The sequence below is a fragment of the Talpa occidentalis genome, unplaced genomic scaffold (genome assembly GCF_014898055.3).
Source record: "Talpa occidentalis isolate TD23 unplaced genomic scaffold, MPIMG_talOcc4v2.1, whole genome shotgun sequence".
NCBI classification, from domain to species: Eukaryota; Metazoa; Chordata; class Mammalia; order Eulipotyphla; family Talpidae; genus Talpa; species Talpa occidentalis.
The window spans coordinates 120,185,885-120,209,112 of record NW_026555331.1 but is presented as its reverse complement, the minus strand read 5'-3'; the positions used below and the strand labels follow the sequence as shown (position 1 = coordinate 120,209,112).

At 36.0% G+C, this 23,228-nt stretch overlaps 2 protein-coding genes across 7 annotated transcripts in view; one reads left to right on the top strand and one right to left on the bottom strand.

Annotated features, from left to right (window-relative positions):
* SLC26A5 (solute carrier family 26 member 5) overlaps positions 1-22,339 on the top strand; it is a 59,073-nt gene extending 36,734 nt beyond the window's left edge. For 4 of the 6 annotated variants that reach the window (XM_037511230.2, XM_037511223.2, XM_037511212.2 and 1 more), the window contains 6 exons: positions 519-588; positions 1,089-1,181; positions 1,743-1,850; positions 3,816-4,013; positions 4,591-4,645; positions 5,956-8,861. In XM_037511230.2, coding sequence (XP_037367127.1) covers positions 519-588; positions 1,089-1,181; positions 1,743-1,850; positions 3,816-4,013; positions 4,591-4,645; positions 5,956-6,140 — 709 coding nt within the window. In that variant the 3' untranslated portion in view covers positions 6,141-8,861. Of the gene's footprint in view, positions 1-518; positions 589-1,088; positions 1,182-1,742; positions 1,851-3,815; positions 4,014-4,590; positions 4,646-5,955; positions 8,862-22,305 lie in introns of those variants that run through there. The other 2 variants (XM_054692517.1, XM_037511237.2) reach the window with 2 other exon arrangements.
* On the bottom strand, positions 10,952-22,835 carry PSMC2 (proteasome 26S subunit, ATPase 2). The gene is made up of 12 exons (XM_037511198.2): positions 22,675-22,835; positions 20,902-20,939; positions 19,905-19,986; positions 19,123-19,222; positions 15,992-16,123; positions 15,314-15,386; positions 14,867-14,962; positions 14,074-14,238; positions 13,557-13,644; positions 11,835-12,037; positions 11,644-11,740; positions 10,952-11,556 (listed from the first exon to the last, which is right to left on the bottom strand). The coding sequence occupies exons 1-12, from the start codon at positions 22,742-22,744 to the stop codon at positions 11,399-11,401; spliced, it is 1,302 nt and encodes a 433-aa protein (XP_037367095.1). The 5' UTR covers positions 22,745-22,835; the 3' UTR covers positions 10,952-11,398.
* Between the last annotated feature and the right edge of the window lie 393 nt (positions 22,836-23,228).

Sequence of the window (23,228 nt, the reverse complement as noted above, 5' to 3'; positions counted from 1 at the left end):
AGTTGACCCCAGCCCACATGTGTCAGAGGCTTATTAGAAACACAAAGGAACACTATCTATTGAATGGTATGAGAACTTGAGTTCCATGTATGCCTGGAATGACTTGAATTCAATACAGTTTTCTATCCATTTTTAAATGCTTAAGCCTTTGTCCTGATCCAAATGATTGTGTGGTTTGTAGGTAGTATGGTGTGGTATGTATGGTATGAGCATACTGTGTATGTGAAAAGTATGTTGTGTATGGTGTGACTGTGTGTAGTCCGTATGGTATGAAGTATATTATTGTGCATGTGTTTTATGAGGAGGGGGCAGTGGGGAGTGTGTGGGTGTGTGTTTGACTTGGAATGGCATAGAGTATGTGATATACATGGGCCCCTTCTGCAAAGGAACTATATAAAGAAGAAGTATTCCTGAATTCACTAGTAATGCCATATATGACATGTAAATGCACAAAATCTCATGTTAATCACATACTGCACCTCAACACAATAATATTTTAACACATTCTCTATCTTTAGTCCCAGCTACAAAGTCCTTGGACAGCTTCCTGATACTGATGTATATATTGATATAGATGCATTTGAGGAGGTAAGTTGTTTTTTTTTAATCATTTTAAATCATGTAAGCATATGATGTGCTTGGCTAACTAAATATTATTTTTACCAAGGACAATAATGGGAATGAAAGATAGTGGCTAAAGTAAAAAGCCCAAACTTCAATTTACTGTTTGGAATCCGTTATTATATTCTTTAGGCCTGTTATTTCTATTTGAAATTTTCTCTTTTCTTGTCATAGTTCTCATTTTGTTCACTGATTATTCTCCTAACTTTAGTGTGCATGATTAGATCTACTAGTTTTAACTCTTCTTCTGGTCATTTTTCTAATTCTGTGCATTAAGATTTTTCCCTGGGGCTTTGTTTCATTCTAGCATTTGGGATATATCCCTCTGTTTCTTCATTTTGTTTGATACTCACTTTATTACTATGAGTTGAACTAAATTTTTCTCTTTCCTTGTTTGATGTGTTGTTATTCTATTAAGATTCTGAAACATTTTCATGTGTTAAAATCACTGATATTTTATTTCGCAGGTCAGAGAAATTCCTGGAATAAAAATATTCCAAATAAATGCTCCTATTTATTATGCAAATAGTGACTTGTATAGCAATGCACTGAAAAGAAAGGTGAGTGAGTCTCAAGAGATTCAGAGTGGTTATTTCTAAGGAGGGGGCGGGATGTGAGGGTCACTTGAATGTCTTGCTTAACCATTTTCAAAGGTCCAATTCAATGAATGGTATTTGGTATATTCTTGCTGTTTTGTAACTAATACCAATCTCCCTTTTGTATGTGAAGTGTTACCTTTTCCAAAAATATTTATGAATAGAATAATTTTTGGTTTCTTTTGGGACCATGTGGGTTCCTTGGATCATGATTAGAACTCAACCATACATTGTCTTGTACTTAGAAAAACTTCCCAATCAACCCAGAGGCTCTTAAATATTGAATCTGAAAGAGAAAGTTAAAAAAAAAAAAACCCACTTAAATGTTTTCTTTAATATTTTAGCTTCTGGTTGTCTTGAATGAAGCCAAGCATAAGAAAGATTACTAATGAGGGAAAGGTAGAGCAGGGCTGGATGATAATTTGACATAGAAAATGGTCATATGGGGAGATTGAAGATCATTTGCTTTTGAGTGTGTCCCTGGGAGCCATGAAGTGATTTTGCTTGTATTGCTTTTCTGTGAAGACTGGCGTGAACCCAGCACTCATAATGGGAGCAAGAAGAAAGGCCATGAGGAAGTATGCTAAGGAAGTGGGAAATGCAAATATGGCCAATGCAACCATTGTCAAAGCGGTAAGTGGTGACTTTGTTGTAATTTTCCCTTCTCTGTTGATCTGCAGTGCCCCTGCCAACCTTTATTCAGGATCAGAATTTTCACATAGCATGAAGTTCCTAAAATAGGAAAGCTTAGAAAGAATCTAAGGTTTGGAATAAGGTCAGTTATGAGAATGCTTCTGAAATAAGTAGTGAAATGAGCCCAAGAAAACATTGTTTTAAAAAGTAAAAATCTCGGGCCTCCTGGTGGCACAGCGGGTTGAGTGCAGCACTGTGAAGCTTTCCACAGCCTCTGCAGCACAGGTTCGATTCCCGGCCGGCCAGGGAGATACCTACATGGTGCGGCAGACCTCTCCTGCCTTGCCCACTGCTCCCCTCCCCAGTGTCTTTGGTCTCTCTGCCTGTTCTGCTCCCTACTCTGTCTCTGGTGAATCCTCTTACCCTCCTACACCTCTGGCCTGTACCCCAGTTCTTGTATAAATAAATAAATAAATCTTTAAAAGAAAAAAGTGAAATCACACAGTACATCAGGTCCTCAAATAACATCCTTTCTTCAACATCATTTCGTTATAATGTTAATAAGAAAAAATTAGATTCCCAGCTGTGTGGAGTTCTCATGTTCTCCCTATGTCTGTGCATGTTTTCTCCCAGGTACTCAGGTTTCCCTCCACATCCCAAAGAAGTGCACATTAGCTTCATTGGTGGGTTTAAATTGTCCCAGTATGAGTGAGTGTGATGTGTGTTTGATGTACCCTGCAATGAAAGGTGCCTTATCCATGGTTAGTTCCCACCTTGTGCTCTAAGCTGCTAGGGTAGGTGCTGGTCACTTGCCACCCAAAACTGGACTAAGCCAGTTGGAAAGTGAGTGAATAAATAAATAAATAAATAAGCAAACAAATAAATAAATACAAATTATTGTTTAATATTAGAAGTGTTTTGTTTCTTCACTTAGAGTTTTGGTCATGTTCTTGTCACTAGATATTTGCTATAGGAACTAAACTCTAATGTATGTCAATTACCCTACAGTAAAATTGTCAAAAAAAAATCATTTTGCTTTAAGTTTGTTTTTAAGAACCTAACAATGATGTTGAGAGGACTTACTATATCTTCATAAATGTCACCATTAGTACTTTGTCCTGGATTCATTCAACTGAATGAATTCAGTGGTTACTTATTTCAGAAGTAAAAATGTTAAAGGGCTGGAGTTTGCCATTCAGGTTTATGGTGATTTATGGCCTGTCATACTGAAGTAATTGGAACTGTTTTAAAAGTTAGGGGCGGGGGGTGGGGGCCTCCCCTTGTGGCGCAGGCAGTTAAGCACCATGCTGTCAAGCTGTCCGCAGCCTCTACAGCACTGATTCGTTCCCGGTTGGCCCACGAGGGTCCCACATGGCACGGCAGACCTCTCCTGTCTCGCCCGCTGCTCCCTTCAGCGGTGTATTTCGTCAGTCTGCCTGTGCTATTCCCCGCTCTGTCTCTGGTGAATCCTCTCACACTCCCACGCATCTGGCCTATACCCCGTTCTTGTATAAATAAATAAATTTTAAAAAATAAAAAATAAAAGTTAGGGGGAAATGATTAAAATACTAAAAAGTAGATTTCGTTTAACACACATGCAATATAAAGGAAGAGAAGAGGGCCTCCCTGGTAGTGCAAGCGGTTAAGACGCAAGCTGTGAAGCTATCCACAGCCATTGCAGCGTGAGTTCGATCCCCAGCCAGGGAGCTACTCACATGGCACAGCAGACCTTTCCTGACTCGCCCACTGCTCCCCTCAGCAGTGTATTTCAGTTAATCTGCCTGTTCCGTTCCCCACTCTGTCTCTTGTAAATCCTCTCACCCTTCACACCTCTGGGCTGTACCCCAGTTCTTGTATGGATAAATAAATAAATCTTTAAAAAAAAAAAAGCAAGAGAAGAAACTGAGACAACTGAATATTATATATCATTCATAGCACTCTGGTTTGATTTTATTTTTTATATAGGATGCAGAAGTAGATGGAGAAGGTGGCACCAAGCCTGAAGAAGACGATGAAGTAAAATACCCCCCAATTGTTACCAAGAGCACATTTCCTGAAGAAATGCAACGATTCCTGCCCCCAGGGGAAAATGTGCACACTATCATTCTGGATTTTACGCAAGTCAATTTTATTGATTCTGTTGGTGTAAAAACTATAGCAGGGGTAAGCATCATCATAAACAAGGCATTTTATATCTCTATGTCCAGTTTCATGACTGGTAAAATGAGAGTTCAACAAGAGTCCCTTTAATTCTTAAAATTCTTTGTTTTTTTTTTTTCAACTTTTGACTTTGGAAATTTAAAAAAATACATAACATTAAAGAACATAGCATCAACCCTATGTAGCTGTAACTCAGCTTCAACAATTATCCATTTACGGTCCTCTTACTCACTTTCCCTTTCTCTTATTTTGAAGCACATATCAGTCATTATATCATCTGTAAATGTTTCAGCTTATATAGCCCTATAAGAAGATTCCTTTTTCAAATCATTACTGTAATACCTATGTAACACCTAAGTAAAATTTAATAGTAATCATTTGATACATCTAATTACTACTGTCCATATAATAAAAAATACAAAATTATCTTTAAATGATTAACTCAAAACGCATAATTATTGAAGCAGAGTAACTCAAGTGAATGAGCTAGAATATCCTAAATCACTGAATACATATTGGTAAAAAGAGACTTGCTTCTAGCACAAAATCAAGACAAACTAAATTTATTTCAACATTACAGATGGTAAAAGAATATGGAGATGTCGGCATTTATGTGTATTTAGCAGGATGCAGTGGTGAGTATACTTCCAGAATGGGGAGAAGTTTTAACATTTTGGTTTCGCTTCTCCCTTTTAGTAATTGCATTTAGAAATATTTTCCTTAATTTTAGTTTTTGGTGTAAATGAAATTATTCTGAAAATCACTCTAAAAGCTAGCTCTGGGGCCTCCCTCATGGTGCAACGGTTGAGCGCTGGGCTGCGAAGCTGCCCGCAGCCTCTACAGCGCTGGTTAGATCCCCGGCCACCGGTTAGGTGAGGGTCCCACATGGTGCGCAGACCTCTCCTGCCATGCCCGCTGCTCCCCTCAGCAGTGTATTTCGTCAGTCTGCCTGTTCTGTTCCCCACTCTGGCTCTGATGAATTCTCTCACCCTCCTGTGCTTCTGACTGTACCCAGTGCTTGTATAAATAAGTAAGTAAATAAATAAATCTTTTTTAAAAAATAAAAAATAAAAGCTAACTCTGTAATTAACCACTTACAAGCATTTATCTTACTAGGGTACTTGTGGTGGGCTTCTGAAACTGCAATTTCAGGAAAGGAGCTAATAAAACTATCTTCTGGCCAGGTTTATTTTTTAGTAACTATTTTATTACAGCTATAAACACAGTTACCTAATATCATTTATCAATTTTGTGACACAATTTCTGCTATTTTTGTTTTATATTAAATTTTGGCTAAAACACTACTTGAAATAAAGTGTACATAAAGACATCAGTTTTTGCCTAGCAGAATGGCAAAAATCAAAAATATTTGACATGCTTTTTAGGCAGACTGTAGAACAGACATGAGACAATGCTGGTGGGAGTGCAAAATGGAACAGCCCCTAGGAAGGGCATTGGCTTCAAAATTACAAATGTCTTTTAACCCAGCAGATCCAGCTATCTACTTGCACATATGCAAAATGACACGTGTGTGGTTCATCATCACAGTAATATCTATAAAATAAAACAACACAAGTGTCAAACAAAAGGCACCAGTTAAATAAACCAGAGTATATCCACAGAGTTGACTATCACGTAGTGGTAAAAAATTTAACCATTATATAAAAAAAATCCAGAATCTTATTATAGCATGCTATCTTTTGGGCATTAAAAAGGGGGAAAATAAAAATGTATTTCTATATTTGCTTTTATTTGTATAAAGAATAATACACAAGAAAAATAATAAAAGGAGCTTTTTGTGACTCAGAATGTGGTGTTATGGGGGATGTTGTTGGAGTAAGACTTTTTACTATATCATTTGAAATAGTTAATCTATATGAAAGTATTACTTTTTTGTTTAAGATTGATACTCAGTGTGAACTAATTTTCTTTTCTTTTCTTGTAGCACAAGTTGTGAATGACCTCACTCGAAATCGATTTTTTGAAAATCCTGCCTTAATGGAGCTTCTGTTCTACAGCATTCATGATGCAGTTTTAGGCAGCCAACTTCGAGAGGCACTTGCTGAACAAGAAGCCTTGGCTCCCCCTCCCCAGGAGGACTTGGAGCCCAATGACACTGCTGAGGCTTAGATGAGCAACTCAGCTTGGGATGGGGTATGAGCCTCTCGTGACTACTCATTTACACATTTTAAATACTAGACCCTAGATTTTTTTTTTCCCTCGGAGTAAATACTACACTATACCAGTAGTCAAGTAGCCAGTATTATAGTAGTCAAGGCTTGATTTGGAGGGTGAATGACACATAGCCAGATGTATCTTACTTGTGGATTTTTTTTAATATTTCAAAGATAAATTGATCTCTTGCCTGAAATTATCATAAGGTGATATTTCTGTTGCTTTTAAACATTATATCTCTAAGTCAAATACTTGAGAATTTATTGCCTTTAGGTATTTTGCCTACCTACCTACCCTGTTTTTATACTTACTGATCTACACAGTTTCTATAATCAGAATTATCTAACAGAGGGGACAAACCCACAATTTTCTAGAAGTGCTTCTTTTGAAATAACCTCTTTATTATCATGGAAGCACTTTAAGTATATTGCAGAAAACTAGAAAAAGTAGGCAAGCAAAAATAAATAAGATCATATTGCCACCATTCACAGATTACTGTTAAAACTTTAATGCATATCCTTTCAGATGTTTTTCTATGCATTTGTATTTACATTTTTAACCATGATAAGATCACATCCTACATAGTGTCTAGTGTCTCATAACCTATTTTTTTTTCCAGTTGACGATCTCCATTTCAGAACCTTTTTACCTTAAACCATATTAAAGTTTTCCAAGTTGTCCCCAAATTTGTTATAGATTTATCCAATCTGGTAACCTTTTTATGATTGAGCGCTGATCATGTCACTTTAGGTCATTTAAGTTTATTTTAATTTAGCACAGTCCCTCTTTTTAATTACATTGACTTGTTAAAGGGGCTGGGGCAGGGCCTCCCTGGTGGTACAAAGGGTTAACTCTCACCACTGAAGCTATCCACAGCCACTGCAGCATGAGTTCAACCCCTGGCCAGGAAGCTGACACACATGGTGCAGCAGATCTCTCCTGTCTTGCCTGCTGCTCCCCCCAGCAGTGTATTTCAGTAGATCTGCCTGTTCTGCTGCCCACTCTGTCTATGGTGAATCCTCTCAGCCCCCATGCCCACACCTCTGGCCTATACCCCAGTTCTTTATTTATTTAAATAAATTATTTAAATAAATAAAACTCATTCCTAGTTCTATCTAAAGACTTTATGGATTTGAGTACTTTTTTTTTGCTAGAATATATCATAAATGAGGCACGTTTCAAATTGCAATCACATCAGAAATCACATGATATTTAGTTGACCTCCATTAACCATGCTATGATAGATCACTGGCTTAACATGATTGCCTACCCACCCCCGCCCATTACATTTTCTCCTTTGTGAGTTACCTGTATGATGTCCCTTTGGCATTAAATGAATGTTCAGTTCCCCATTAGTCATTCACCAAAGAGTTTAAACATTGAATCAGTAGTCCTTACATAAATCAGTAATTTTATTAAGGTTTGTGATTTTTTTCTAATTCTCTTATTTCTTCTGCATTTATTGTTGACGTTTCAATGTAAACTATGGCTTTCCCTCCTCAACTTGAGCGATTAGGTCATCCTTAAATAGTTTTTACTGGAAAAGCAGGTAGACTATTTTATTACTTAATAAAATTGAGCGATTAGGTCATCCTTAAATAGTTTTTACTGGAAAAGCAGGTAGACTATTTTATTACTTAATTATCAACTTCAAAATAAGCAGTTCATCTAATAGATGGTGACAAATTATATTCTTTTATATTTCCCTTTTTGGTTTACTTACAGGCTCATGAATTTTATAGCTTTGGTGTATTTCAGTCTATCATAGTTCTTTTGGTGCTCAAATTGTTTCAACGTGGCCACTAGGAGGCCCTAGAAGTGTTGTTGTTGCTAATAATGAAGTAGTATTAAAGACCATGTTCTTAGGAAAGCTAACTCCTAGATATATTGATAATACCTTCCTTAGAAATCCGTGTTATCTTCATCAAACCCAATTTTAAGCTTATGAGTAAAATGCATATTTTAATCACTCTTGATAGTTGATATAGAAACATGAAATGTTCAAAAGGAAGGGGGACCTTTAGACCAATTAATTGGTTATAGAGGGTTCTTAGTCTGTAGCTCTAATTCCCAATTCTAAATCAAAGTACAAGTATTTACTAACCCATCTAAAGCCTTTGCTGCTAAGATTTCCTGCTAGTAGTTTGTTTCTGTTATGTTTTCTTTGACTTCTTGTTTTAGTTTTCATGAACAAATTACTACCAGGAGAAAAAGTGGTCAGATCTCAGCAACCATGGGTCTACTTAAAACCAAACTCTATAGTTTGTTTCCTTTAACTCCTGCCAGGATTCTCTATGACTTTACTAATTTAATTCAATGAGACCCTTCCTTTCTAAGCAATACTTTATTTAGATCTAGAATGAAATTAGGTATGCATTCCAGTTATTTTCTTTGCAATCATCACACACAAGATCAGATACATCTGCATTCTGATAGACTGCCTTCTGAAAGAGCATGTATTTGTAGAACCTCAGCTTATATTAGACTTTTATAAAAAGGGCCCATACATCTCAGCCATTAATGTAGAATTTAAGGATTGTAAACAATGTTATACTTCATTGCAACAAGTCTTCAACAAGTGCTTTACCCAGAAGATACACAAGTCTTAATTGTTGATAGGTTGAAAGTAATATATTAAAAAAAAATTGTCTAAATCTTAGTAATCTGTATTTAACTTTTCTGTTCTTTAATTAAACTATTTTTAATAGAATTCTACTATGTACGAAATAAGCATTTAAATCTCACTGAAGGGAAAACTGTTTTTGTTTTAGTATGCCTCTAAGAATGAGTGCATTTCAAAACATTCTATGTGTAAGAATGCTGGAATGTTTTACTTAGAATTACTTCATATAGTGGAAATTTTCCTGACACTTGGTCAAGTTTTACAAGTCAAAATGGGTATGATCCACAGTTAGATTTAGGGACTGGACTAACCTTACAACATATAAACGAAAACTGTTTTCTGGAAGGTTCCACATACAGAAGTCCTTTGTCTTTCTCAAATGGATGAAATTTGAAAACAATTGGAAACCAGGGCCCGGGAAAAGCCTGATTCATATCATAGATCTTGACCCTTTATAATCAAAAGGCAGCTGATAGTAGGATCACGTTTCTCCATCTTGTCTGTAGTAGGACCCAGAGAAACACCTTTGTAAGTCCTGGAAGCAGCTAATTTTATGGTTTTCAGGTAACCTTTAAAATGTCCACTCCATATGGTTTGATCCTGTATGTATCCTGTATCCTTTGTAACAGAAAAGTGCAAGTGCCTGCCTCCACAGGTACCTTTTGAGAGAACGAGTCTGCCCTTATGTATGCATGGAGAGGGCAGCAAACCCAGAGACTGCCCTGCAGTGGGTAGATGTTTGTTTGGGAAGGTGTGGGGTGTGCCCTTGTGTGGGAGGTAAGGGAGGGAAAGGAAGGAGAGGGTATGCATTTACATCTTAATTATTCAGCCCCTTTAAAGATAGTAAATTAATTCTAAAATCAAACAGAACTTCTTGGTGTGAGCCTGTATACTTTAGTGAGTACAAAAGTGCTGTTTTCCTTTTTAGTATATGTTTCAGGAATGCCTTGAGGATTTGGTATGTTTAGATCCTTGATAATACGGTTGGGGACCTGATAAAAGTATTTTCTAATTCTCCAAATTTATAGCCAACTGTAATGCATGTGGTATTTTGAAACTGCTCAGACATCAGTGAAAATGTTCAAAAGCTGACTTTGTACAAGGTAACTGGCCTGCTTACTTGGATTTAATCAAGTTTAAGAGTCTCAAAAATCCATCTTGCCTTTGAGAAAGGTTTACCAAGTTTTTCACTGTAACAGCATTGTAATCTCTGTATTCTTATTTATCAGTGCCCTGATATATGTGTAAACATATATATGCATCAATACCCATAGATTTTAGGTAGAATTATCAGTGAATTTAAATTTTTTTAAAAAGCACAAACATGCTAATCTAGTGTTGATGTTATTCAAACACATGCCTGGAAACACCAAAAATTTTCAATTAATTCATTGTATATTTGATTTGTGGCAGTTAGATTTTTGTCATGTAACTAACAAATGTCAGAGCCTGTAACAATTGTGTACTTTAATTAGAAGCATAACCTGGAAATGTTTGCACTATCAAGAAAGACTAGACTAGAAAAAAATTTTTTCTGATCAATTTCATAAAAATGAAAAATCAGGAAAGGATGAGTATTAGGTTGGATTTTATGGATGGATTATCTGCTTGAAAACAATCGTATTTTAAATGTATTAAAATACTGTGTTTTAATATGACACAGTATTTTCTATCTTGTCAGCATTTTCTTTTGTGAATTAAAAATTTATCCAGCTCTTGCTATTTATATTACTTATGAATGTTGAACTATAATAAAAAGATTCTTTATTGTGCTTGGGTCTTAATATTTGTAGGAGGGAGAAAGGTAATTGTGTATGGGGCAGGGGTAGAGATTTGATGGCCGCATGAGAAATTAATTTAAAGAGATCTGTTGAGGATTCTTATTTAATTTAGAAATACTTCATTGTAGACCATAAGTCTTAACAGGAGTTATAAATTACTTATTTATGAAATGAAAATAAGTATCTGTATAAAGCCAATTCTGGATTTTACAAATTAGATTATTATGTGTATATGTACTTATTTTTGCTTTACTACTTCATTGGTCATTAAAATTAGTAATCCTGATTAATTTGCAATCAAGTCAAATGCAAAAGCAAAAAATAATACATCAGTTACTTCTATTTTAAAAGAATATGAACAAAATTTTATTATTCAACATGATGGGGAAAAAAGAACATAAACACCTATGTCAGGGGCCTAAATAGGCTATTTTGATAGGGGGCAAAAGAACATAAAGTTAGGAGTACAGGTGATGCACTTGAGCCCCAGTTCTCTTGTAAGTAAATTAGGTAAGTACGTTTTTGCATCTATAAAGTCAAAATCTATTAGCTCCAATCTTGCAGAAAAGATAAAAGAAAAATATGTACAGCATACAGCCAGCATATGCCTAGAAATACATGGTTTAAGCAAGCACTTTATGATATAGATATCATCAGCTTTTATTGTAGTATAGAGAAAAAGACATCTGAAAAGCATACAATTTTGAAACCATTTATTTTTTGTGTGAAATGGTAAATGGTTATTAACAAGCCTATATAAGGTTTGGATTCCAATTAAAGGAAGTGTGTTTTCATGAAGCCTTCAGGGTTTAGTTGTATGTCATGTATCGGGGAGTAGCACTGAATTTGGCATAGGACTTAATAACCTTATTTACAGCTTCTAAGAAATCCTTCTCAGTAGCAATTTTTCGCCGTGCTCTGATGGCAAACATACCAGCTTCTGTGCAGACACTTCTAATCTCAGCACCTTTCAAACAAAAAGAAAATTAATAGGCTTAATTAAAGCAGCCTGACCAGAAAAACCAGCAAATTTAAGCAAGACCTTTCAACTTACCAGTGCTATTTGGACACAGTCGTGCTAACAACTCAAATCTGATATCTCTTTCAACACTCATTGAACGAGCATGTATCTTAAAAATGTGAGTCCGACCCTAAAATAGGGGAATTGACGTGTTAAAAATGGAAAAACAACACAGGAGGAAAAAAATTCAAGAATTCCTTTTCTTAAATGAATGATTTTCTCACCTCTAGATCAGGTAAGCTAAATTCAATCTTTCTATCCAATCTCCCTGGCCTCATTAGTGCTGGATCCAAAGTATCGGGTCTGTTCGTGGCCATTAGCACTTTAATGTTGCCTCGAGGATCAAAACCATCTAATTGATTGATCAGTTCCAACATAGTTCTCTGTACTTCATTGTCACCTCCAGCACCATCATCAAAACGAGCCCCTAAGAACGCAAAAGGAAAAAATAAACTCTTGTGTGTAAAGTAGCACTAAGCATAATTGAAAGTACTGTACATCTCATCTCAGATCATGTCCTGCATGCAGCACAAGAAAATGTCTCACTTTTAGGCAAATTCTAAGAGAACAAACTACTTTACAAAAATCTAAGTAGAAAATGATTTTCTGCTTTCAAAAGGATTCATCATAGGTTTATTTACTATAGGCTCCTTTTTTAAATTCTCTAAGATTTTTTGCTTTGAAAATTAATTTTGTGAAGCAAAAAATACATTTTGCTTCACACAATATATACCTGAGTAGGCAATAAAACACATGCAAACTTGAGCTCCATCATGGTGTTTGCATGCAAGACACTATTATTCAGAATTTCTCAAAACTGTAAAATTATGACTATATTAATAATGTACTAAAACTACAACAGCTTACTATATTGATTTTTACATATTAAGAGTATTCTAGGTTCATGTTAGCCTCTCACTGCAACCGAAAAGGCAAAAACACCCTCCAAATACACATTTTCATTTTTTAAATCATATAAATACATAATATTGCATTAGTGTACTGAGTGTATTTTAAAACACACAACAAGAAATTTTTTAAATGTGATTAAATACAAAGAAAATCAATCTGTTTTATACACAATCTACTTTGGAAACCACAGCTTCAGAGCATCATGATATCATAAGGCCTATTCTAACAACACCATAAAAATAATTTGTCACATTGCAACAATATACTGTGGCCTTGAAAACATTAACAAACCCAACATTACTCATCCAGTCTAAAAGCAAGACAAGGTAACCTAACCGTCTCCAGTCTATCAGGGTCTGCTATGTTTTCAAGTCATTTTTGTCACAAAGTTAATTAAATAACTGCCTCATCATGACATTTCTTCAGCTACTAAGGATTATTACTATTACATTATTACTCACTACACCACCAGTCTGGGACTACTGGACAATTTTAGAGTTTTCAAGGTCTATAACATTTATTAACATGTGCTCGCTTCGGCAGCACATATACTAAACATTTATTAACATGTTAGTCTGACCTCAAAACCCAAGAAAAACAAGACAGGAGTTCTTTCCTTTGTAAGTTCAGGGTTAGTTAAAATAACTTACTTACATCACACAGGTAATAATAGTGTATTTCACCAAATCTATGAAGCCAAATATTAATTTTATGTACACTTTATAAAAAAACCACAAACTATGTTCCAGTGCTTTCTTATATTATCTGAAGCTACATCCTAATTGAGGAGTTGTTAAAGTGTAAAAATGTGTCTTGTGAATGAAATTAGGTAAGTACATAGGTAAAGATTTTCAGAAACTGCAATGAAGTTTTCTTTCTCTCTTTATGACACATCCCTACAGTTATTAGGCTCAGGATAGAGCTGACATTAAAATTTTGTTCAAGATTAATGTATCAAGGGAACTCTACATATAACACTTTAGAACTCTGATGAAACCCAATCTTAATGTAGTTCTCTAGAATATCATTCATACCTCCAATAGCATCAATTTCATCAAAGAAGATAAGGCAGGCTTTTTTTGTTCTGGCCATTTCAAAGAGCTCACGAACCATACGAGCCCCCTAATGAGAAATACAATTTGTTAATTCAGAATTGGTTTAAAATTTTTTAAATACAGATTTATGCTTCAAACTTTTCAACATGCCTCTCAACCATTAAAATTCAAGTCTTAATCTTTCAATGCAGAATGGTCATTTTAATGTCACCCATGTTTTATAAATTTTTCATAGAGCTACATAGTTTGTTTTCTTAAAAAAAATTTTTATTGAAAAAATAATTAACAATCTTCTCAAATCTGTCCAATTAGCCCTAACTGCTTGTAAAATAACTAACATACACAAGTGGAGGACCCTTAGGTCTCATTTCTGCCATGTGGTAGAAAAAGACATATAATCAGGTTCTTCCTTTACCCCAGGAGCTTAGTAGGGGAGTTAGATGAAACAATGCAGCATGGGGAGAGTTACATCTTCTCTGTGACCAATTTACTTTACCTCACCAACGTATTTCTGTACAAGTTCAGATCCAATAACTCGAATGAAGCAAGCATCCGTCCTATTAGCAACTGCCCGAGCACAGAGTGTTTTGCCTGTGCCTGGTGGACCAAACAGCAGCACACCCTTGGGGGGCTCAATGCCAAGGTTAACAAACCTCTCTGGCTGTGGAGACATAAAATTTTACACTTAGTACTTCTATATAATAAAAATACTTCGATATCAATATATTTGAAATTATTAGTTCCACAATATGTATTTTATCCAAATAAGAATTTTACTCTAAGACATAAGATCTAAACTAGAGTTAGCAATATACAGTCAGTCAATAAAGACTAACTGGCTTTGAAAGATTTCTATTTCTACCGCCCAAAATTAAAACTTTAAACAAAGTTTAAAAATTAGTGTTTAAAAAAAAAGTATTATCTGACAGTTAATCTTCCAGTATCCATTATCTTCCCAAGATTAGTAGGAATCTAAACTCATCTCTTCATGATAGCATTAAAACACATTTCTTCTATAATAACCTCTAGCATATTTTAACATACTTCTAACACTTAAACCTCCTTTATCCCTCTAAAAAACAGAGTTCTTTTATTAACAGGCTAGACCACTCGGTCCTTTGGCTTTCTCTCTATAACTAATCAACTCTCCATACCTCTACCCCTGAAAAATTTAAGAAAAATATAAAAATTTAAAAGCTTTATATTATGTCAACAAATTCAGTGTTCAGTACACAAAAGACACAGATTTATACAAAGAAATTTCAAATGCAACAGGCTCAACCACTTACATGAAGTAGTGGGGTTTCAACTACTTCTCGAAGTTTCTCAATCTGTTCCTTACAACCACCCACATCACTATATGTGACATCAGGTTTTTCTTCCACCTAAGACAGGGATGAAAATATATCACATACAACCATAGGATTTTCAATTATAGTCCAAATGATCTCTCCAGTAGAGACCCTATACCCTAAAAGAAAAACCAGACTTGTAGCAAGTAAGAATTTTAATATAAGTGACATATATTGACCAGTGTCCTAGGACTATTTGCTATATTACTTGTTATGACAGATAGATTAGTAAAATAGAAGACTGATAAATTCTCATCAGAAAAATTGTTTACAAAATTTTGGCAACATGCTCATAATTAACATTTACTAGCTAAAAGTTTTAAAACTTTTTTAGAAGATGCAATTAACAGTTAAGCTATTCCTTTCTCTCCCATAGTTTCTTACCTGCATCATGGTAACTGTTGGATCAATCTTAGGAGGCAGTGGAATGTGAATTTGATACTTATTTCTGTCCACACTAAGGAAGTAAAAAAGATACTCACTAACACATTCCTTAAGTGTTCAAAATGTTTGTTAGTGTTTTATTTTCAAAAATATACTTTAAACAAGCAACAGGTACAGAGTCCCTTACAATTATAGAAAGAAATACAAAGAGAGCTTTAAACTCAGGACACTAACCCACCAGCCTCCACTGGCAAAGAAGCTATGCAAGAAACCACTGACCTTGCAGAGAGGAGAGGAATTAAAAAATTTACTGAGTGAATTATTATGTATTCTCTATCCATTAACTATATTCTCATAACTAGAGCAAATGCTTCCTTCCTCTACACCATGTTACCTTAAATCGACTCGCAAACACAACTCTAAAGTTCTGCAATGAACTTTGATTATGATATCCAAAGACATTCATAAAAAGCTATACTAGCGGATGGGAAAAAGAGGCCAGTGGAAGGTCAGGAAACAGATGCAGAAGAAAGGACGGTCAGCTGTCATACTCTACTAGCTTATTATCCCTTGGTATTCATGGCACTCAGTTTATTCATTCAAAAGAAAGTCAAGGCCATGAATGTGACATGGTATCTTTAATGAAAGAAGAGTATATATTGTAAATAGAAAACTTACCCAACTCTCATCCCTTCTTCAATGTCAGTAGGTGCTACCTGATCACTGAGGTCTACCACAAACTTGGCAAACTGTTTCACGTTGATAATGTACTTCGGATCTTCTGAATCAGCATTGATTATCTTTGTACACCTAACAAAGCAAAAGGCTTGATTAGAGTAAGGAACCTAACCCACTAATAATGAATTCAAGTAACTAGATTCTCTCCTGGGCTGCAATATAGTCTTGAGCGGGTGTAAACTAGAACACTCAAACTGGGTCACTGTTAAAGATCCCTTTCTAACAGAATATGTTCAATCCCAAGGGTCCACTCAACTTTAGCAAAGCCATGAAGTTTTTAAGATACAGTATGCAAGAAAAGGAAACCCAAAGAATTTAACACTAAGAAGTTCTCTAATTTTTGATTTTCATAATTAGATTCCTTTTCTAGTGATACACTTCTATATCTCAGGTTACTCTCCTTTTGATCTTCCCTGTAAGACAGTATCTTGTCTTACATCAAGTAAATAAATACTTTCATTCTTTGCAGAGTTTGCACTTCAAATCCATTTTTAATGTTGCTATTTTTACAGTCACCCACATCACTGTATGTGACACCAGGTTTTCACTCTACCTAAGAGATGAAAATGTCTCTTGATTTTTAACTTAAATGTATTCATTTTCTGTGTGACATGAACTCAAATTTGTATGCCATGTACACAGAGTAGAAAACAGTCTACTGTCTTTCCTCTTCTCTACTATCTGTCCTCTAATGAAAAACAAAAACAAAAAACAGAAGTCATGTTAGAAAGCTGCTGCATAAGCTGTAGCAACAAATATAAAGAGATACAAATTAGTCTCTGAAGTGTTCATCTAGACAGAGCTAAAAACAAAACAAAGGGTAAGTCTTTGGGGTGGAGGCAGAGAAAGAAAACAGTCGTCATTTTTCATGGTGGTTAACTCAATAGGTAATACCTAAAACTAAGTAAGATTGAGAAGCAATCTATAAGACAGCACTATCCATTAGAAATGTGAATGTAGAAACCAAAATAATCAGCTAAAAAATTTAAAAATGGTGTCTCTGAGGAAAAGGAGTTAGGAAAGACAGCTGTTATAGAACTAATGCACTAAGACTATGATAAAACTAAAAAACTAGTAAAGAAAGGAAAAATAGAAAAAAGGAGAAAAAGAAGGATAAGCAGAAAGAAAAATGCCCTTTATCTGTATTAAAAAGGTAAAATTAAAACAAAATTTTTAAGGATTAGACTAGAACATGTAAGAATATGTTTGTAATCTTTTAAGTCTTTTAAGCAATATTGAAACCAAAAGGTATATTTTATTCACCACCTAAAATTTAAAACATTAGTACAACAAAAGATACCCAGAAGTTAAAAAGACTGGGGAAAATATCTGTAGCATATTTAAGAAAAGATTGATATGAACAATTTATGAAGTGCTCCTAAAAGTTATCAAGAAACAACCCAATAGAACACAGTATGACACAGAAATACAAATGCATAATAAATATAAGTAGATATCATAGGGGGCCTCCCAGGTGGCGCAGCGGTTGAGCGCTGGGTTGCGAAGCTGCCCACAGCCTCTGCAGCGCCGGTTCGATCCCCGGCTGCTCCCCAGCCACCGGAGAAGGATCCCACATAGCGCGCAGACCTCTCCTGCTGCCCGCTGCTCCCCTCAGCAGTGTACCTCAGTCCCTCTGCCTGCTCTGCTCCCCGCTCTGGCTCTGGTGAATTCTCTCACCCTCCCGCGCTTCTGACTGTACCCAGTGCTTAAATAAATCTTTAAAAAAAAAAAAAAAAAAAAGCAGATATCATAATGGTAGCACAATGCAAATTAAAATGAAAAATTTTTACCCAAATGATGAAAGTATGAAAACAGTCATTACATTATCTTCTATTGATCAAACAGGTATTTCCCTTCAAACCTCTTATAAACTGATCAAACCACTTTTTTTTAATAGATTTTCAAAACAATACATGCTTTTGACTCCATAATACTATTTCTAGTGAGCTATACTATAGAAAAGTATGCAAATACAAAGAAATATTTAATGTGAATGGTGTGTAGCACTGCATATACTAACTGAAATTGCAAGAGGTCCAACAGTTGTGGAAAATTACGTAATTTTTTAAAAATAAGAGAAAACAAGAAATAAAGAGGTATGTATATCAAAGATAATGAAAGATCTTTAAAACATGTAGTTATTTCTTGTGATTTTTTTAAAAAGACTTATTTATTTATGCATACAAGAGCTGGAGTACAGGTCAGAGATGCGGATAGAGGGAGGATTCACTAGTACCAGAGTGGGGAACAGAACAGGCAGACTGACTGAAATACACTGCTGAGGGGAGCAGCAGGAGAGACAGGAGAGGTCTGCTGAGCCATGTGCCAGGGACTGAACTCATGCTGCAGAGGCTGCAGACTGCTTCAAAGTGCTGTGCTTATAACCCCTTGCGCCACCAGGGAGGCCCAAAACATGTAGTTATTTCTATCAAACAAATCAGGATATGTTTCTTTGCATGGAAATATATATGGAAGTATACAGGAGAATTAAGAAGACCAAAGCAGGCCTCCCCGGTGGCGCAGCAGTTGAGTGCTGGGTTGTGAAGCTGCCTGCAGCCTCTGCAGCGCCAGTTCGATCCCCAGCTGCTCCCCAGCCACCGAAGGAGGGTCCCACATGGCGCGCAGACCTCTCCTGTCGCCTGCTGCTCCCCTCAGCAGTGTGCTTCAGTCCTTTTGCCTGCTCTGCTCCCCGCTCTCGCTCTGGTGAATTCTCTCACCCTCCCATGCTTCTGACTGTGCCCAGTGCTTGTATAAATAAATAAACAAACAAACAAACAAACAAATAATCTTTAAAAAAAAAAAAAGAAGCCCAAAGCATTTTCAGTAGTTACGTCCGAAGAAGGAAGGTTTTCATATTTGTGCATCTTTCTATGTTATTTGGATCTTTTATGACTAAATCTTCACTTATTTCTTGAATAACTGTATAAGACATATAGTTTAATCCCAATACCTTTGTAGTGTATTTTCTTGGAATGAGTGGAAATTGTTTATGAACTATTGTATTATCCCCAAGACTAAAAAGTTCCTGAGCATACAGGTAAAAATAAATTTCCACTGAACACTATGCATACCTTGCAACCTGCAAAGGCTGTTCACTCTGGAGTGTTTGCTTATCTGCAGCCAAATCCCAGAGTGCAGGTGGGGCCAGGCCAGTGTCAGACTCTTTAATACCTGCATAAAGATTACAAAATTCACTGAAATGTAATGCATTACCCTACAGCCTCAGTACTACTTACATTTTAGACTAAATAATTTATCGTGTATTACAGGATGGCAAGCAACACCTCTAGCCTCCAGCTACTCGATGCTACTAGCACCACCTCTCCCTCAAGTTATGAAAATCAAGGCTGCCAAATAACACCTGCAGGGTTAGGGTATAAAGTAAAATCACCCTGATAGAGAACAACTGCCCTAAAGCACAAACCCAAAATTTAACACTATATTTTACATTTTTCGTGCAGGTCAAATATTATACTGCTTCACCACTCGAAAGTTCCCAAGAAGAAAAGTGTCCAATTATTAAGCAATAGCCAACTTACTGCAAGCAGTACCCGTGAGATCATATCTTTATTTAATAAGAAATTTTGACTTGCATTTTAGAGTTCACCAAACTAGGTTTTGACTAATAGAAACACTACTTACTTAGATGATGATGTTTCTTAATTGCATAGGCATTAAACTTAGTTGTAAAAGGTAGTGAAAGAGATTGTTAAATGAGAGTAAATTTCTTAACAGATAAGAATAATGAATTTTTTAAATCTATAGTCCATGAAAAAGTTTTTGTATTTAAACTCATTGATGTAAAATTAACAGATACATTAAAGAGACAGAACAGGAATAAAAAGATATGTACCGGTGAGTTCATTAATTTTCTTGAGAAGTTGTTGAATGTCATCTTCAACCTGCTTGATCTGCCTAGAGTAAGTACTCTGACCCTAGAAGATAAAAATCAGTTTAATTAAACAGCAGGATAGCAACAATTTATTAAACACAGGTAAAATCTTAAATTACAACCGTAATAGCTATTATTGTCCCAAAACTTGTAAAGTGAAAGACTATCATTTTCAGAAGTATTCCTGAACCAATATTCCCCCAAGACAGACAATGCACCTTTATATAAAATAATGAATGAAAGGGCCTCCCTGGTGGCACAGGCAGTTGACTGCTGCACTATGAAGCTATCTGCAGCCTCTGCAGCACTGGTTCAATCCTGGCCAGCCAGGGAGAAACCCACATGGCGCAGCAGACCTTCCCTGTCTCGCCCGCTGCTCCCCTCAGCAGTGTATTTCATCAGTCTGCCTGTTCTGTTCCCCGCTCTGTCTCTGGTGAATCTGCTCACCCTCCTGCACATCTGGCCTGTACCCCAGTTCTTGTATAAATAAATAAATCTTTTAAAAAAAAATGAATGAAAATCATGAGTGGATTATCCAAAACTCCAGCCCATTTCTATGCACTGAAATTTTCCATTTCAGACTTAATTCAGTTACATACATTTTAAATATAATATTTCTATAAATTATTTCAACTATCTTTCACTATAATACCACACTTTGATTACAAATACTACAAAAAACCTAGAAGTTTATATAGTACTTTTGTAGCTTTTGTAATTTAATATTTAATAAAATATTTATTATTTGATATTTAATATATTTAATATTTAAATATTAAAACACATTTAATATTTATTCTCTGATCTAGTCTAGATAAAAACTTTAGATAGGTCTTTTTTTTTCAATGAAGATTACTATAAACTGCTAGACATTCTCTACTTATTTTGGAAGGAAAATACCAACAGTTATTTCAAATAAAAAAAACACCAATATTTTGTAGACATTAAAATTACTTACATAAGTTTTCAGCAAGGCAATATCCCCCTCATCCAGGGCTAAAAAAAAAAAGAGATTACAGATGAGAACAAAAAAAAAAAAAAACCTAGAGCCAACAAGTATTTTCTGTTTAATTCAAATTACATTCATCAAGTGAGAAAAATTGTAAAAAAGCTGTAATGATGTAATATAAATATCAAATAATCCCTGGACTCAGAAGCCTTTAATCGGGTGAAGATGGATTAAAAAAGCACCACAGTTGAAGAGTATCGAAGTGATGTAACACAACAAAAAGAGGGACCTGAATCAACAGATTTAGAACCAAAACCACCTGCACACTAATCCTAGCAAGCTCATCCTAGCATTTTCTAAGTAATCTTGCAGAAACCATTTAATCTCTCTGAGTATCAATTTTCTCATCTGAAAAATACAAATGGTACTAAATATACCCTCCTTGTTGCTGTAAAGATCAAACAGGATATGGATTAAAGCACATAAAATTCTATACACATTAGTCATAACTTTTTCAAAAGAAACATTTATGAATACATTCCAAAAATAACATACCCAGAGAAATACACAGAGCAAATATTAAATTCCTGTGACTAAATTTTCCACTAGGTGTCTGAATAACTGAGGTTTGCAGTGTCTTAAAAAAACTTTCAAGAGAGAGAACAGGGTGAAAGTAAAGAGAAAAATGTTCTTTCTTTGGGGGAAATGGAAGAGAAAGAGTGGTTGAAATTGTTTAGGAAGGTAAGAATAAGAGAAAAGATGGGGGGGCTGGGAACAAGAATGTTTTTAAATACCCTAGAATAGAAAAAAAAGGAAACAGCATAGAGATGAGACTACAAAGGGGGCTAATGTAAGAAGCAATGTATGTAAATGGCATGCATAACTCACGCACTGTGGGTAAAGGTGTCAAGTGTTGGCTCTACAGAGAATAATTTGGCACTACCAAAATTGTGGCCCCATTTCTAAAATTTACCTGCTGCTTGTTTGTGCATGTGATAAAAGGTATATGAACAACAGCATTTGTTGCTCTCTAACATTCAACAGGCTGGAAGAAATCTAAATGTCCATCAATAATGATTATTACTTACATTATTGTACACCCAAGAAAGTAGGATACTACGCATGTGTGAGCTATAGACTATGAACTTTTCCCTAAAATACATTAAGATTGAAAAAAAAAATGTGCAGCATGCTACATTTATGTAAAAAGGAAACTGTATAAGCAAAATTGCTTGTATATACATAGAAAATAGAAAACGCAAAATGTCGACATTAGCTGCCTCCGCAGATAAATGGGTCACTTAGATCAATAAGACACTAATCAATCTGTTTTTCTCTCGCTTTTTAGTTTTGAATCATGAGAATGCATTATCTAATCAAAGAAATGTTGTTTTTTAAAAAACCGTGTCTCAGGATCTGGCCAACACAGAGATAGCTCCAACCTGTCACACTTCAGAGGGAGGAGAAGAGAAAAGAAGACCCAGGTGACCGAGTACCGCCATACAGAAAGTTTTCGAGGCCTGAAAGGCCAAGCAGGGTGCGTGACGTCTCAGTGCTAACTATCAGTAAAAATTTCGATCCGAGGGGGATGAATAGAGGACTTGGAGTAGGATGAGGTAGGCAAAGAAGGCACGTAGGCTACCACGGCTATAATCCCAGACTATAAATCACTAGGGGCATAAAAGGGCCTCAGCGCCCTGCTTGGGACACGAATCAAGCCTCCCCTTCCAGGACCAAGTGTAGTCCTGCCGCGGGCCCGAAATCCTGCCTATGGCAACTGACCTCGGATGGGCTTGTCGTCTTTTTCATCTTCTTTGGTTTTCCGCTGATCCGCACCGAGGTAATCCGGCATTTTGGCCGACCAAGAGCTCCGGCACCTTAGTGATTACACAGCACCTTCCCGGGTTCCGGTGGTCCGGGGCCTTCTGCCTCCCCACCGGAAGCAGAGCCGGGTTCCGTGGGTTCCGTTACGCCGCTAGGGGCGGCAGAGAGCGCTGGGTGGAGAGTGGGAAGAATTCCTGTGAGAAGGTCCTGTCAGTGCCCTGGCCCTTTACCATAACAATTTTCCAGACCATTCCTGGCTCGACCGTTGGATTTAAATCCCCGTTTAGTCATTTTGTTATAGGACAGGGAGAGGGAACCTCCCCCTTTCCTGGGGACCACCCTGTTACAATTTGTTGACTATACACTCTTAGTAACTAGTTTATTGCTTTACTCTCTCCCCTTTTCGTCGCTGGGTTGTGGAGGGGTTGAGAGTGTCAAGTATCTAGCATATTAGAGATGGAACAAGTAAAGGCTAGACTTAAAAATAGAGTGAAGGTCAGTCTGAGGTTAAC

Excerpts from the sequence above, each read along its gene's own strand:
- PSMC2 (XM_037511198.2), bottom strand. The coding sequence starts at position 22,744 with ATGCCGGATTACCTCGGTGCGGATCAGCGGAAAACCAAAGAAGATGAA. Across the intron at positions 20,940-22,674 it reads AGACGACAAGCCCATCCGAG|CCCTGGATGAGGGGGATATT; the intron begins GTCAGTTGCCAT and ends TTTTTTTTTTAG. Across the intron at positions 19,987-20,901 it reads TTGCCTTGCTGAAAACTTAT|GGTCAGAGTACTTACTCTAG; the intron begins GTAAGTAATTTT and ends TTTATCTTCTAG.